At 44.1% G+C, this 14,728-nt stretch overlaps 1 protein-coding gene across 7 annotated transcripts in view; it reads left to right on the forward strand.

The window, feature by feature from the left end:
* LOC135556156 (myomegalin-like) overlaps nt 1-13,006 on the forward strand; it is a 130,139-nt gene extending 117,133 nt beyond the window's left edge. For all 7 annotated transcript variants that reach the window (XM_064989127.1, XM_064989124.1, XM_064989122.1 and 4 more), the window contains 7 exons: nt 3,901-4,090; nt 4,174-4,418; nt 4,663-4,940; nt 5,159-5,299; nt 5,608-5,746; nt 6,231-6,277; nt 11,323-13,006. In XM_064989127.1, coding sequence (XP_064845199.1) covers nt 3,901-4,090; nt 4,174-4,418; nt 4,663-4,940; nt 5,159-5,299; nt 5,608-5,746; nt 6,231-6,277; nt 11,323-11,379 — 1,097 coding nt within the window. In that variant the 3' untranslated portion in view covers nt 11,380-13,006. The remainder of the gene's footprint in view (nt 1-3,900; nt 4,091-4,173; nt 4,419-4,662; nt 4,941-5,158; nt 5,300-5,607; nt 5,747-6,230; nt 6,278-11,322) is intronic.
* The last annotated feature ends 1,722 nt before the right edge of the window (nt 13,007-14,728 follow it).

Consider the following 14,728-nt stretch of genomic DNA (forward strand, 5'->3'; position numbering starts at 1 on the left):
CCATGGTGTTTATACTTGCCTACTATTGTTTGTACAGATGAACGTGGTACCTTCAGTCATTTGGAAATTGCTCCCAAGGATGAACCGGACTTGTTGAGGTCTACAAAAAATTGTCTTTTGATTTTCCCATGATGTCAAGCAAAGATGCACTGAGTTTTAAGGTAGGTCTTGAAATACATCCGCAGGTCCAATTGACTCAAATGATAGGAGAATTACTATCAGAAGCTTTTAAAGACATTACATAATTTTCTGGATTTTTCCAAGCTGTTTAAAGGCATAGTCAACTTAGTGTATGTGAACTTCTGACCCATTGGAATTGCGATACAGTGAATTATAATCAATAATCTGTCTGTAAACAATTGTTGGAAAAATTACTAGTGTCATGCACGAAGTAGATGTCCTAACCGACTTGCCAAAACTATAGTTTGTTAACAAGAAATTTGTGGAGTGGTTGAAAAATGAGTTTTAATGACTCCAACCTAAGTGTATGTAAACTTCTGACTTCAACTGTATATACTAAGTGGTGTCAGAAGAAGCCCCCCCCCCCAAAAAAAATAATTCATAGACGATTCTCTCTGCTATCGCATAGCAAGGGGTTCCGGAATGCCAAGTCTAGGTCCAAAGGCTCATTAACAGCTTCTATCTCCATGCCATAAGACTGCTGAACAACTAATCAAATGGCGTCCTGGATATTTACATTGACACCCCCTCCCCTTTGTTCTTACACTGTAGCTACTGGCTGTTTGTTATCTGTGCAGAGTCACTTTACCCCTACCTACATGTACAAATTACCTCGACTAACCTGTACCCACGCACATTGACTCGGTACTGGTACCCCCTGTATATAGCCTCGTTATTGTTATTTTATTGTATAACTTTTACATTTTTTTTTTTACTTTAGTTTATTTTGTAAATGTTTTTTTAACTCTTTTTCTTGAACTGCATTGTTGGTTAAGGGCTCGTAAGTGAGTGTACCTGTTGTATTCGGCTCGTGACAAATAACATTTGATTTGAGTGTACCTTAGGGTACAAAATAGTACAATTAGAAATGCGTTCATTTTGAAAAAGGTACACATTTGCCTGTTTAGGGTAAGTTTTGTCTTGTAGCCTTCACCAAGTAAGAGCCTAGGTGAATATTTTATCACTGAAATTAAAGTATTTATGACAATATATTATATATATCATGAGGCCTTTGACAGCCTATGTTTATCCCAACACAGTGTGGTCTGGAACTCCTGGTTTGCAGGCCACATCGGCCAAGTCACTTTATGATAGCCACATATGTAATTCCTATTGGAATTCGGCCAGTTAGAAGAAATCAAACTTTAAATCATCTGTAACCTGTATTGAAAATGATTGACAAGGTAGGGGAAAAAATGATAAACTCAGCAAAAAAAAAGAAATCCTCTCACTGTCAACTGCATTTTTTTTCAGCAAATTTAACATGTGTAAATATTTGTATGAACATAACAAGATTCAACAACTGAGACATAAACTGAACAAGTTCCACAGACATGTGATTAACAGAAATGGAATAATGTGTCCCTGAACAAAGGGGGGTCAAAATCAAAAGTAACAGTCACCAGCTGCATTAAGAACTGCAGTGCATCTCCTCCTCATGGACTGCACCAGATTTGCTAGTTCTTGCTGTGAGATGTTACCCCACTCTTCCACCAAGGCACCTGCTAGTTCCCAGACATTTCTGGGGGGAATGGCCCTAGCCCTCACACTCCGATCCAACAGGTCCCAGACGAGGTCAATGGGATTGAGATCCGGGCTCTTCGCTGACTTGGCAGAACACTGACATTCCTGCCTTGCAGGAAATCATGCACAGAATGAGCAGTATGGCTGGTGGCATTGTCATGCTGGAGGGTCATGTCAGGATGAGCCTGCAGGAAGGGTAACACATATGAGGGAGGAGGTTGTCTTCCCTGTAACGCACAGCGTTTGAGATTGCCTGCAATGATGACAAGCTCAGTCCGATGATGCTGTGACATACCTCCCCAGACCATGATGGACCCTCCACCTCCAAATCGATCCCGCTCCAGAGTAGAGGTCTCAAGTGTAACGCTCATTCCTTCAATGATAAATGCGATTCCGACCATCACCCTTGGTGAGACAAAACCACAACTCTTCAGTGAAGAGCACTTTTTGCCAGTCCTGTCTGGTCCAGCGATGATGGGTTGGTGCCCAAAGGCGACGTTGTTACCGGGGATGTCTGGTGAGGACCTACCTTACAACAGGCATGCAAGCCCTCAGTCCAGCCTCTCTCAGCCTATTGCGGACAGTCTGAGCACTGATGGAGGGATTGTGCATTCCTGGTGTAATTCAGGCAGTTGTTGTTGCCATCCTGTACCTGTCCCGCAGTTGTGATGTTCAGATGTACCGATCCTGTGCAGGTGTTGTCACACGTGGTCTGCCACTGCGAGGACGATCATCTGTTCGTCCTGTCACCCTGTAGCACTGTCTTAGGCATTTCACATTACGGACATTGCAATGATTTGCCCAGGCCACATCTGCAGTCCTCATGCCTCTTTGCAGCATGCTTAAGGCACGTTCACTCAGATGAGCAGGGACACTTGGCATCTTTCTTTTGGTGTTTTTCAGAGTCAGTAGAAAGGCCTCTTTAGTGTCCTAAGTTTTCATAACTGTGACCTTAATTGCCTACCGTCTATATGCTGTTAGTGTCTTAACGACTGTTCCACAGGTGCATGTTTATGAATTGTTTCTAGTTCATTGAACAAGCATGGGAAACTGTGTTTAAACCCTTTACAATGAAGATCTGTGAGGTTATTTGGATTTTTACTAATTCTTTGAAAGAAAGTGTCCTGAAAAAGGGACATTTTTTTGCTGAGTTTAAACTAAACGGGAACAACCATCTCAGTTACGGTTGCAATAAGTCCATCTACTAACACATTGGATTAGTTTAGAAATGTTTTATTTATCTTTGTGTAACATCAATCAATATTCATGCAAAACACATAAACAAACCATTTTAAAAATCAACCAGCATTAGAGCATGCTGGGAAATATGATAATGATGGGCATGGTTTTTCAGAGCGTGATGATTGTAACTTTATATTCAAAATATGTAACGTTATATTAGATTACCAGTCTCTGCCCATGTACCCTAAGGTACCGAACAGTACCATGTGAGATTATACATTATGTCTACCTCTGAAGGTACATTATGTGTATTTTATTTCAATATTTTTTTTACCCCTGGGAACAATACTGTACCCTAACCGTACCCTTTTTTTCTGGGAGTGTGATTCACGAATGCAGTCAATGCTAACCCGGTTCAACCGGGGCATTAATCGAGTCCCCAGGTTCCGGCGGCCACGGCCTGACAGAGCTGCAGCGCCTATGGCGATGTGCCTAGGGGAGGGATCTCCTCTGGGCCCCGACGGATGGGACGGAAATTGATTCAGAGGAGCAGGAGGAGGCGAGTTTGATAAGGACTCACCCCGTTCCTATACAAAGGACCGAAGACAGCCTTTTAACAAAATGACTTTTTAACATGTTTTCATGTCTTAAAAATGTTTTACCTTTGTTAAATAATTTGTACACATTTTAAATGGCTTTTACAGAATTTGATGTTTTTACAAGAAAAAGGTACTTTTATTCCTGGTTGTTTCAATTTTTTTTAAATAAGCAACATGTACTTTTTAACAAATTTAAATGTAATATTCAAATGCCGTGTTTTATGCTATTATGCATATGTAAAAAATTACGTACAAAAAATGAGCTGTTTTTAAAGGAAATGCAACAATAAAACTTTTTTTAAAGTCACCTCAATGGGAGAAGAATGATAAACATTGAGTGTTATGCCTCATTATACCATATTATTCCTTGTAATTTCTGTCTTGGTATCTGAGTTCCTCTGTACCCTCCCCCTAGACAGCAGTAAGGAGTCGGAACAGCTGCGGGAGGCGTTGCTGTTGGGGCGTGCCCGTGTGAAGGAGGCAGAGTTAGAGACCGAGCGGTGGGTGGAGCCGGGCAGGAAACTGCAGAAGCAGACACAGGCTCAGACTCTGGAGATCACCCAGCTGAAACAGGACAGGCAGAACAACCAGGAGGCCATCAAAAGGTAGGAGGGGGTGTGTGTGTGTGTGTGTGTGTGTGTGTGTGTGTGTGTGTGTGTTTATAACTGTGTTATGTGTGCGTCCCCAGGTTGCAGCACGAGGTGAATGTCTTTGAGCAGCAGGTGTGTGAGAGCCGTGGCCGTATCCACTCTCTACAGTATAAGCTCCAGATGTACCACAGAGTGTGTGGCGTCCCAAAGAATACACATACAGGTGAGGGGTCACACTCAGGGGAGTCTGCGCCCTTTGACACCAGGGACCTGCATGTTCAGCTGGGGCAGCAGTTGACCTCTGCGACATGGCATCCTGGAGCGAAGAAACAGCTCTTCCACGGTGAGAGCGAGGAAGTGCTACGCTGCATGCATTCTGGGATACGGTTACCATTGTTACCACACATTCTACCACACTTATTGGCACTTAACAAAGTGTCTGAAATTGCACTCTATTCCTGCCTATATAGTGCACTACCTTTGCCCAGAGCCTAAGTAGTAGTGCACTAAATAATGAATAGGGCACCATGCCATTTGAGATTTACCCCAACTCTAACACTGATTCTCCACTCTTCCTTTCCTCACAGACCCTGCTCTCTCTCCCCCTGTCCGAGAGACTGAACTCTTCAGCCCTGCTTCCCCTCTCTCCCCCACACTGGATCCCCAGGAGACTGACTCTTCTCTGGAGGGCCGAGCCCCAGACGGCTCTTTTCCAAACCGTAATGGCCACCACGCTGTAGGGCACGTTGATGACTTCCATGCCCTACAGCAGCAGATGCTGGAGGGACACGTCCTCATCGGCAAGATGGAGGCTGCCCTCCAGGCCACTGCCAACCACGCTCTCCTGGAGCTCAGCCTGGATAAGGTGAGAGGTCAGGGGTCCTTTAGAGGTTAGAGGAGCATCAGACATTTTACAGAGGAGTTAATGACCCCGAGAGTAACTTTTAGATCATTGGTTGAAATTCAACAAACTATAGCTAGTTAAACTGAAAATATGTCACACTTTTGTATTGTTATCCTGTGTTTTAGTTAGATTTGTTTAGTCAAACTGTCTCTGTGCATGTATCTTTCTCTGTATGTCAGCCTGCGGATCCTGGCTTTGCGAGTAGACTGCTGACCAGCACTAAGACCCTGCGGCAGATCCTTGAGGAAGCCAACTCCTTGCTCAGAAAGTTCTGGAGGGCAGCCCTGCCCAGTTGTGAGGGGTACCCTCAGAGCACCAAGGTCAGAAACACATACTCTTTATAAAGCATTCATAATGCCTTCATGTGCATGACATACAGAGACACTGTCCACTCTTTATGTTCGTTTGCAAAGGTTTACGTTAAGGGGATTTGCTTTCTCTGTTAGCGTGTTACGTGTGTGAAGTTACTGATCATTGTTTAGAGTTTGTGTGCTTTAGTGGTGACTTTGTTTATACATCTGTCACGTCACTCCAGGTGAAATCACTGTAACCTCACTGCTCTTTACAGGTGTGTGTACATGTTTGAAATGTGACAGTGTGTTTTTTTTTACAATCTGTGTGTGTTTAGGAGCTGTCTCTAAAGGATGAGGTCCACATGCTCCATCAGCGGATCTCACAGCAGGAGGAGGCTCTCAGGGATGCCATGGAGACCCTGAAGCGCACCAACCGCACCAAAGACAGCATGGAACACTTCATCGTCAGCCAACGTGAGTGACTCTCACTACTCTCGTCTCAGTTACTCGTGTTCTCTTCCCCCACTATTCACCACTTTACCTCTCCCCTCCCCTCCTGTTTTCTTCTTTCTCTCCCCCTCTCCTGTCTTATCCTATTCTTTTCATATTGTCCGCCTCATATGCACAGTCATGTATCTTCCTGTTTGTTTATTCTTTTGTTCATCATTTCTCCCCCCTCATTCCTCTCTCTCGCTCGCACACCCGTTGTTTCTCTTTCTTTCTCTTGCACTGCCTTCTCCCACTGTCGTGGACCGACTCATCTCTCTCTAACTCTTTCCTTCTCTCTCTGTCTCTTCATAATTTAATGTCCTTCATCATCCTCTGCCCCTCAGCGCAAACTCTGTAATGGCTCAGTGATATGACTCAGTGTGGCGTTTGTGTTTGCATATGTGTGTGCTGAAGTGATTGGCGACAGTCACAGATGAATCAGAACTATTTTGTTTCTGGTTGTTTACAGTGTCGACAACAAAGGATGTCTTGAAGAAGGCACGGACAAATTTAGAGGTGAGCTCACTCTTTTTACAGGGTCTGGCTTATTTCATTCTTCTCGTACCCTCTATAAGGCTGTTGTTTGACTTATTTCTATGTCATGCACTCTTTAGAAAAATCACTGTTGGAGAAAGAGAAGAGCAGATGGAATACCTATCTCTCCCGCCCTCCTCTCTCACCTCACCTGCACTTTATCTACCTCTGTCTCACTCCCTCTTGCTCTACCTTGAGTTATTCCAGGAGAACAAGCAGAGAATGTCCTCCACTCCCCCCCCCTTCCTCCTCCTCTTTGTCCTCTTCCTCCTGTCCCTGGGTTGGTAAAGGTACTGCTTCCTGGCTTGCCGTGCCTGTATCAGCTTCCTGTTATCCACCCTGCCTTTAACCACCATCTAGAGGTCTTCATGGATCCACCTTTACCCGAATACCCGCGACCTGATCTGGGACCCGAGTGGGTCCAGATCCAGAATTCTAAATAATGTCACAGGTTGGGGTCGGATTTATTATGATTGTCACGGGTCTCGGGTATGGGTAATTTTAACAGACTCATCCGGAATGGGCCATATAGATCTGAACTTGACTGCTGCAGTAGAGAGAGAGAGAGATTTTTTAAATTTATGCTGCTGCTCTTGCTTTTCATGAGAGTGGAGTGTGGTGCGTGTAGCTTGTTGTTGGCCAATCATGAGTCATCAATGCGGCAATAGGCTACAGACATAGAGCTCACTCCGTGTGTGGCAAAGGTTAGGAGATATATAATCAATGGAAGATGGAATTACAATGACAGAATTTAAAGTTAAAGGAGAAGGATAGGCTACAACGACCACGAGCCAACAGGTAGGGTCTACTTAATATTCTGAATGGAGTTGTTATTTTTAACTGTACGATTAAAAAATGTGTGCACTGCAGCCTGTTAGCCTAGCTAGCTAACATTAGCTAGTCAAATCAAATCAAATTTTATTTGTCACATACACATGGTTAGCAGATGTTAATGCGAGTGTAGTGAAATGCTTGTGCTTCCAGTTCCGACAATGCAGTAATAACCAACAAGTAATCTAACTAACAATTCCAAAACTAATATCTTATACACAGTGTAAGGGGATAAAGAATATGTACATACAGATATGAATGAGTGATGGTGCAGAGCAGCATAGGCAAGATACAGTAGATGATATAGAGTACAGTATATACATATGAGATGAGTATGTAAACAAAGTGGCATAGTTAAAGTGGCTAGTGATACATGTATTACATAAGGATGCAGTAGATGATAGAGTACAGTATATACGTATACATATGAGATGAATAATGTAGGGTATGTAAACATTATATTAGGTAGGATTGTTTAAAGTGGCTAGTGATATATTTTACATCCTTTCCTATCAATTCACATTATTGAAGTGGCTGGAGTTGAGTCAGTGTGTTGGCAGCAGCCACTCAATGTTAGTGGTTGCTGTTTAACAGTCTGATGGCCTTGAGATAGAAGCTGTTTTTCAGTCTCTCGGTCCCAGCTTTGATGCACCTGTACTGACCTCGCCTTCTGGATGATAGCGGGGTGAACAGGCAGTGGCTCGGGTGGGTGTTGTCCTTAATGATCTTTATGGCCTTCCTGTAACATCGGGTGGTGTAGGTGTCCTGGAGGGCAGGTAGTTTGCCCCCGGTGATACGTTGTGCAGACCTCACTACCCTCTGGAGAGCCTTACGGTTGTGGGTGGAGCAGTTGCCGTACCAGGCGGTGATACAGCCCGCCAGGATGCTCTCGATTGTGCATCTGTAGAAGTTTGTGAGTGTTTTTGGTGACAAGCCGAATTTCTTCAGCCTCCTGAGGTTGAAGAGGCGCTGCTGCACCTTCTTCACGATGCTGTCTGTGTGAGTGGACCAATTTAGTTTGTCTGTGATGTGTATGCCGAGGAACTTAAAACTTACTACCCTCTCCACTACTGTTCCATCGATGTGGATAGGGGGTGTTCCCTCTGCTGTTTCCTGAAGTCCACAATCATCTCCTTAGTTTTGTTGACGTTGAGTGTGAGGTTATTGTCCTGACACCACACTCCGAGGGCCCTCACCTCCTCCCTGTAGGCCGTCTCGTCATTGTTGGTAATCAAGCCTACCACTGTTGTGTCGTCCGCAAACTTGATGATTGAGTTGGAGGCGTGCGTTGCCGCGCAGTCGTGGGTGAACAGGGAGTACAGGAGAGGGCTCAGAACGCACCCTTGTGGGGCCCCAGTGTTGAGGATCAGCGGGGTGGAGATGTTGTTGCCTACCCTCACCACCTGGGGGCGGCCCGTCAGGAAGTCCAGTACCCAGTTGCACAGGGCGGGGTCGAGACCCAGGGTCTCGAGCTTGATGACGAGCTTGGAGGGTACTATGGTGTTAAATGCTGAGCTGTAGTCGATGAACAGCATTCTCACATAGGTATTCCTCTTGTCCAGATGGGTTAGGGCAGTGTGGTTGAGATTGCGTCGTCTGTGGACCTATTTGGGCGGTAAGCAAATTGGAGTGGGTCTAGGGTGTCAGGTAGGGTGGAGGTGATATGGTCCTTGACTAGTCTCTCAAAGCACTTCATGATGACGGAAGTGAGTGCTACGGGGCGGTAGTCGTTTAGCTCAGTTACCTTAGCATTCTTGGGAACAGGAACAATGGTGGCCCTCTTGAAGCATGTGGGAACAGCAGACTGGTATAGGGATTGATTGAATATGTTTGAAAACACACAAGCCAGCTGGTCTGCGCATGCTCTGAGGGCGCGGCTGGGGATGCCGTCTGGGCCTGCAGCCTTGCGAGGGTTAACACGTTTAAATGTTTTACTCACCTCGGCTGCAGTGAAGGAGAGACCACATGTTTCCGTTGCAGGCCGTGTCAGTGGCACTGTATTGTCCTCAAAGCGGGCAAAAAAGTTATTTAGTCTGCCTGGGAGCAAGACATCCTGGTCCATGACTGAGCTGGATTTCTTCTTGTAGTCCGTGATTGACTGTAGACCCTGCCACATACCTCTTGTGTCTGAGCCGTTGAATTGAGATTCTACTTTGTCTCTATACTGACGCTTAGCTTGTTTGATAGCCTTACGGAGGGAATACCTGCACTGTTTGTATTCAGTCATATTACCAGACACCTTGCCCTGATTAAAAGCAGTGGTTCGCGCTTTCAGTTTCACGCGAATGCTGCCATCAATCCACGGTTTCTGGTTAGGGAATGTTTTAATCGTTGCTATGGGAACGACATCTTCAACGCACGTCCTAATGAACTCGCACACCGAATCAGCGTATTCGTCAATGTTGTTGCCTGACGCAATACGAAACATGTCCCAGTCCACGTGATGGAAGCAGTCTTGGAGTATGGAATCAGCTTGGTCGGACCAGCGTTGGACAGACCTCAGCGTGGGAGCTTCTTGTTTCAGTTTCTGTCTGTAGGCAGGGATCAGCAAAATTGAGTCGTGGTCAGCTTTTCCGAAAGGGGGGCGGGGCAGGGCCTTATATGCGTCGCGGAAGTTAGAATAACAGTGATCCAAGGTTTTGCCAGCCCTGGTGGCGCAATCGATATGCTGATACATTTTAGGGAGTCTTGTTTTCAGATTAGCCTTGTTAAAATCCCCAGCTACAATGAATGCAGCCTCAGGATGTATGGATTCCAGTTTGCAAAGAGTCAAATAAAGTTCGTTCAGAGCCATCGATGTGTCTGCTTGGGGGAGAATATATACGGCTGTGATTATAATCGAAGAGAATTCTCTTGGTAGATAATGCGGTCTGCATTTGATTGTGAGGAATTCTAAATCAGGTGAACAGAAGGATTTGAGTTCCTGTATGTTTCTGTGATCACACCACGTCTCGTTAGCCATAAGGCATACGCCCCCACCCCTCTTCTTACCAGAAAGGTGTTTGTTTCTGTCGGCGCGATGCGTGGAGAAACCCGCTGGCTGCACCGCCACCGAGAGCGTCTCTCCAGTGAGCCATGTTTCCGTGAAGCAAAGAACGTTACAGTCTCTGATGTCCCTCTGGAATGCTACCCTTGCTCAGATTTCATCAACCTTGTTGTCAAGAGACTGGACATTGGCGAGAAGAATGCTAGGAAGTGGGGCACGATGTGCCCATCTACGTAGTCTGACCAGAAGACCGCCTCGTTTCCCTGAGTCGTTTTTTTTGGGTCGCCGGCTGGGATCCATTCCGTTGTCCTGGTTGAAAGGCAGAACACAGGATCCGCTTCGCGAAAGTCATATTCTTGGTCGTACTGTTGGTGAGTTGACGCTGATCTTATATTCAGTAGTTCTTCTCGACTGTACGAATGTACGAAATAACACGTAAAAAAACAAAAAACTGCATAGTTTCCTAGGAACGCGAAGCGGCCATCTCTGTCGGCGCCGGAAGTTAGTGTAAGTCGGCTTGGTTGGTTGCTGTCTCTCATCTCTCGCTCCCTCCTCCCTGTTTCAATCGCTCACAGTACAGCCCCTCCCTGCCTGCTAGAGTGTCACCTCTCTCCCTCCTCTTGCGCTTTATCAGCTCTGGTTAGTAAAGTAGCTCAAAAAAATACATTTTCTGCTGCTTCCCTCACTCAGATCAGATCGAGTCTGGATCCGACCAGATCTATATACAAAACAGGTGTAGTTGTCCTCGGGTCCGGGTGGCAAAGCTCCAGGTCCATTTCGGAACCCACGAAGACCTCTACCACTATCCTTTAACAGTAGAACGCCCCCTACTGGCATTAAACAGCAGTACATGATCCCCTCTTTGACTCTGACTTAATGTTTTTTTTGTAATACCATTGTACAGATAACATCTTCTAACACCTCCTTATTGGGATCATACTTGTTGTTGGCCTACCATCAGCAGATTTAAGTTACCCTAATTTAATTAGCTAGTGTCTCAGTATGAGTGTATTAATATTACACTGGTTAGGAAATAAATAAGTATGTGCATTATTTTGGTAATTTTTGTTAAAAATCTTTAATGGAGGGTTTTCATTGTCTTACTTCAGATAGCGCAATGACTCAGCATAACATAAGTCATGAAATTACATAGTAACATGCAATATAAGTATGCTGACCCTTCCTCCTTTTGCCTCTTCCTCCCACTCAGGTGAAATCCCAAGAGGCTTCTGTGAGCTCACCCATTCTGCTGGTTCGGGTGTTGTGAAGCAACAGATAAAGGCTCCATCACCCAGAACTCCTACCGTGGCCCAGTAATACCCAGGATCTGACCCAGGGGGTTAACAGACTGCACCCCCCACAGCCAGCCTTTTTGTGATGCACCAGCTTCAGCGTCCTCCTAATACTGGGAGACAGGACTCTTGCTGTTTTAAAGGAAACAAAGTGCATAACAGGTCTCTGGTTAAATAGAGGGGACACTACAGTTGCGGGGAGACAGTCTGATAGTCAGTAGAGGTTCAACCAGGTGTTCTCTGTCATGTTTATGAATGTCGGCGTCTGTCTATCTCAGGTGTTATGTATAGCCATTGTAGGTGCTACGAAGGTTTCTCAACTGAAGTGTTTCCCCTATTTTACCTGATATACAGTACTAGTCAAAAGTTTAGACACACCTACTCATTCAAAGGTTTTCTTTATTTTTACTATTTTCTAATTTTGAGATAATAGTGAAGATATCAAAACTATGAAATAACACATATGGAATCATGTAGTAACCAAAAAAGTGTTAAACAAATCAAAATAGATTTTATATTTGAAATTCTTCAAAGTAGTCACCTTGCCTTGATAACAGCTTTGCACACTCTTGGCATTCTCTCATCCAGCTTCATGAGGTAATCACCTGAAATGCATTTCAATTAACAGGTGTGCCTTGTTAAAAGGTCATTTGTGGAATGTCTTTCCTTAATGCGCTTGAGCCAATCAATTGTGTTGTGACAAGGTAGGGGTGGTATACAGAAGATAGCCCTATTTGGTAAAATACCAAGTCCATATTTTGGCAAGAACAGCTCAAATAAGCAAAGAGAAATGACAGTCCATCATTACTTTAAGTCATGAAGGTCAGTCAATCTGTAAAATGTTAAGAACTTTGAACATTTCTTCAAGTGCAGTCACAAAAACCATCAAGCGCTATGATAAAACTGGCTCTCATGAGGACCGCCACAGGAAAGGAAGACCCAAAGTTACCTCTGCTGCAGAGGATAAGTTCATTAGATTTACCAGCCTCAGACATTGCATCCAATTAAGCCTTCATGGGAGAATTGCTGCAAAGAAACCACTACTAAAGGACATCAATAAGAAGTAACACGAGCAATGGACATTAGAGTGGTGGAATATATATATAGATATATAGATATAGATAGAGTACCAGTCAAAAGTTTGTACACGCAACTCATTCAAGGGTTTTTCTTTATTTTTACTATTTTCTACATTGTAGAATAATAGTGAAGACATGAAACCTATGAAATAACACATATGGAATCATGTAGTAACCAAAAATTTGTTAATTTTAATTTGATTGATTTTATATTTTATATTATTCAAAGTAGCCACCCTTTGCCTTGATGACAGCTTTGTACACTCTTGGTATTCTCTCAACCAGCATCACCTGGAATGCTTTTCCAACAGTCTTGAAGGAGTTCCCACATATTTGACCCAATTCAGGAAACTAGGCTTATGTTGCAAGTCATGACTTCACAGGAGAGCCGTTTAAAAAAAAAAAAAAAAAAAATCAAAATGGGATTTTTGACAGAAATGCTTTCTCGAACATGTGAACTTTCATGTGCCTTAGTAACCAACTTCTATGTCATCTGTAAATACAAATAAAATTGTTAAATTAAGAGCCTTGTTGGTTAAGCCACAGAAAAAGTCAGCAACCTTCCCACTAGCCATGATTAGTTGAGATAATGAGTGGGCTGGACATGCCGAGCCATATAGAAGGCTTCTTTCTGTCAATTTGAGCTCGACAGTCTGCGTTGGTAATCCTGTCAAACGCAGCTTCTTTTATGCATTGTGTAGTGGAGCTGCTTAAGTGTTGCTCTCCACTTTCTGGAGTATCAAGTTTTGAAATCAGTGGAATTAGAGTATGATAGCTACAACTAAGGGCAACCGTGGTATGGAATTTCTGACAGGGAGACGCATCCATCATGCATGATGATGTATACAGGTAAGGTAGTCTAGTATTAGCTTGCTACTGTTGGCCAACCCCATTACATACACATTTGCGCAACCACGGCAATCAAACAAGGCTGCAATGAAAACTAATGGGACTGTTTTGGCCTCACAATCTGTGGTGTGAACTACATTTCTATTCAAGCGTTGTATGACATGGTAATGGCCCGATAGTTTTGGAGAAAAGTTGAAAAACGGATCCTCCGACCATAGCTGGAAATCCCAGGGACATGACCCCCCATCCTGGGAAAAATATGATTTGTCCCCCCAATTATATCACTGTAAACATAACTATGTAATTTCAATAATATTATAATAATAATGAAAGCTCTTGTGCTGATTATAGACACTTAATAGCGCGTTTTTAAGTTTCAAAAGATTGCGACCCCCCGCCCTTTGCCTCACAATGGTTTGATCCACTTCCTCCCACCCCCCCAGCACTCAACAGTGGCACATGATGCAGGTACTGTGCATGTGTGGGAATCTTACAGTCTGTCATTGGATGCTGACCTCCAGTAAGTAGTTCAAACAAAGGATATGTTAGACATTTCTTTACTTCTACCACTCAATACAAGAAAACACATTTAGAACCGTCACCAGTCTTCATTTTTGCTGCTTTAAATTACAGGTCACTCTCTATGTCAGCTAGTGGTTAGCTGATGTTTGCTAGCTACCTACAGTAACACTAACCAGTGTTTGCAGCTATTTGAGTCAATGAGAGAAGCCAGCAATGCAATGTAGTGTTCCTTAGCTGGCAAGGTGACAGAGGGTTCGTGTCTACCGTCTGAAAGGCACTCAATGCACGTAACTAACGTGAGGTTAATCCAGTCAAATCGCACCATAGCGATTTTGTTTTATGTTGGCATGGTTTGTTACGGAGTCTAGTTGATAGGTAATCGACTAGCCGGACTGTTCCCCGGACTCCAGTTGTACGGATTTGTACAATGCACTAACAAGGCTATTGAACCTGACATTGGTGTCTGTCTTTATTCATTTATCATTTAACATATCATACCGAAACATGGTATCAGAGGTGGCTCTGAAAACACACGTTTGTTAATTTTGTAGCTAAGTACAGTATATGCGCAGTTACGTTCCATATGCGAACACACACTGTTTCCTACTCACAACACTGATCAACTCGTTGTTAGCTAGCCTCACTACCTACGTCGATGACTGAAGGCAAAGAAATCTCATATTCCATTGCTATGGCAGCGAACATTCCACCACCAAATCCCATGATTCTCACAGAGGACTGGAATACTAATTGGGACAACTTCAGGGATGAATTCGAGGACTATGCGCCAGCGACCGGTCTACATGAGAAACCCAACGAGGTCCAAGCTGCAACTCTGAGGAGTTTAATGGGCAGCGAATGCAGGCATATCTAC

This window comes from Oncorhynchus masou, chromosome 15, assembly GCF_036934945.1.
Source record: "Oncorhynchus masou masou isolate Uvic2021 chromosome 15, UVic_Omas_1.1, whole genome shotgun sequence".
In the NCBI taxonomy this organism is placed as follows: Eukaryota; Metazoa; Chordata; class Actinopteri; order Salmoniformes; family Salmonidae; genus Oncorhynchus; species Oncorhynchus masou.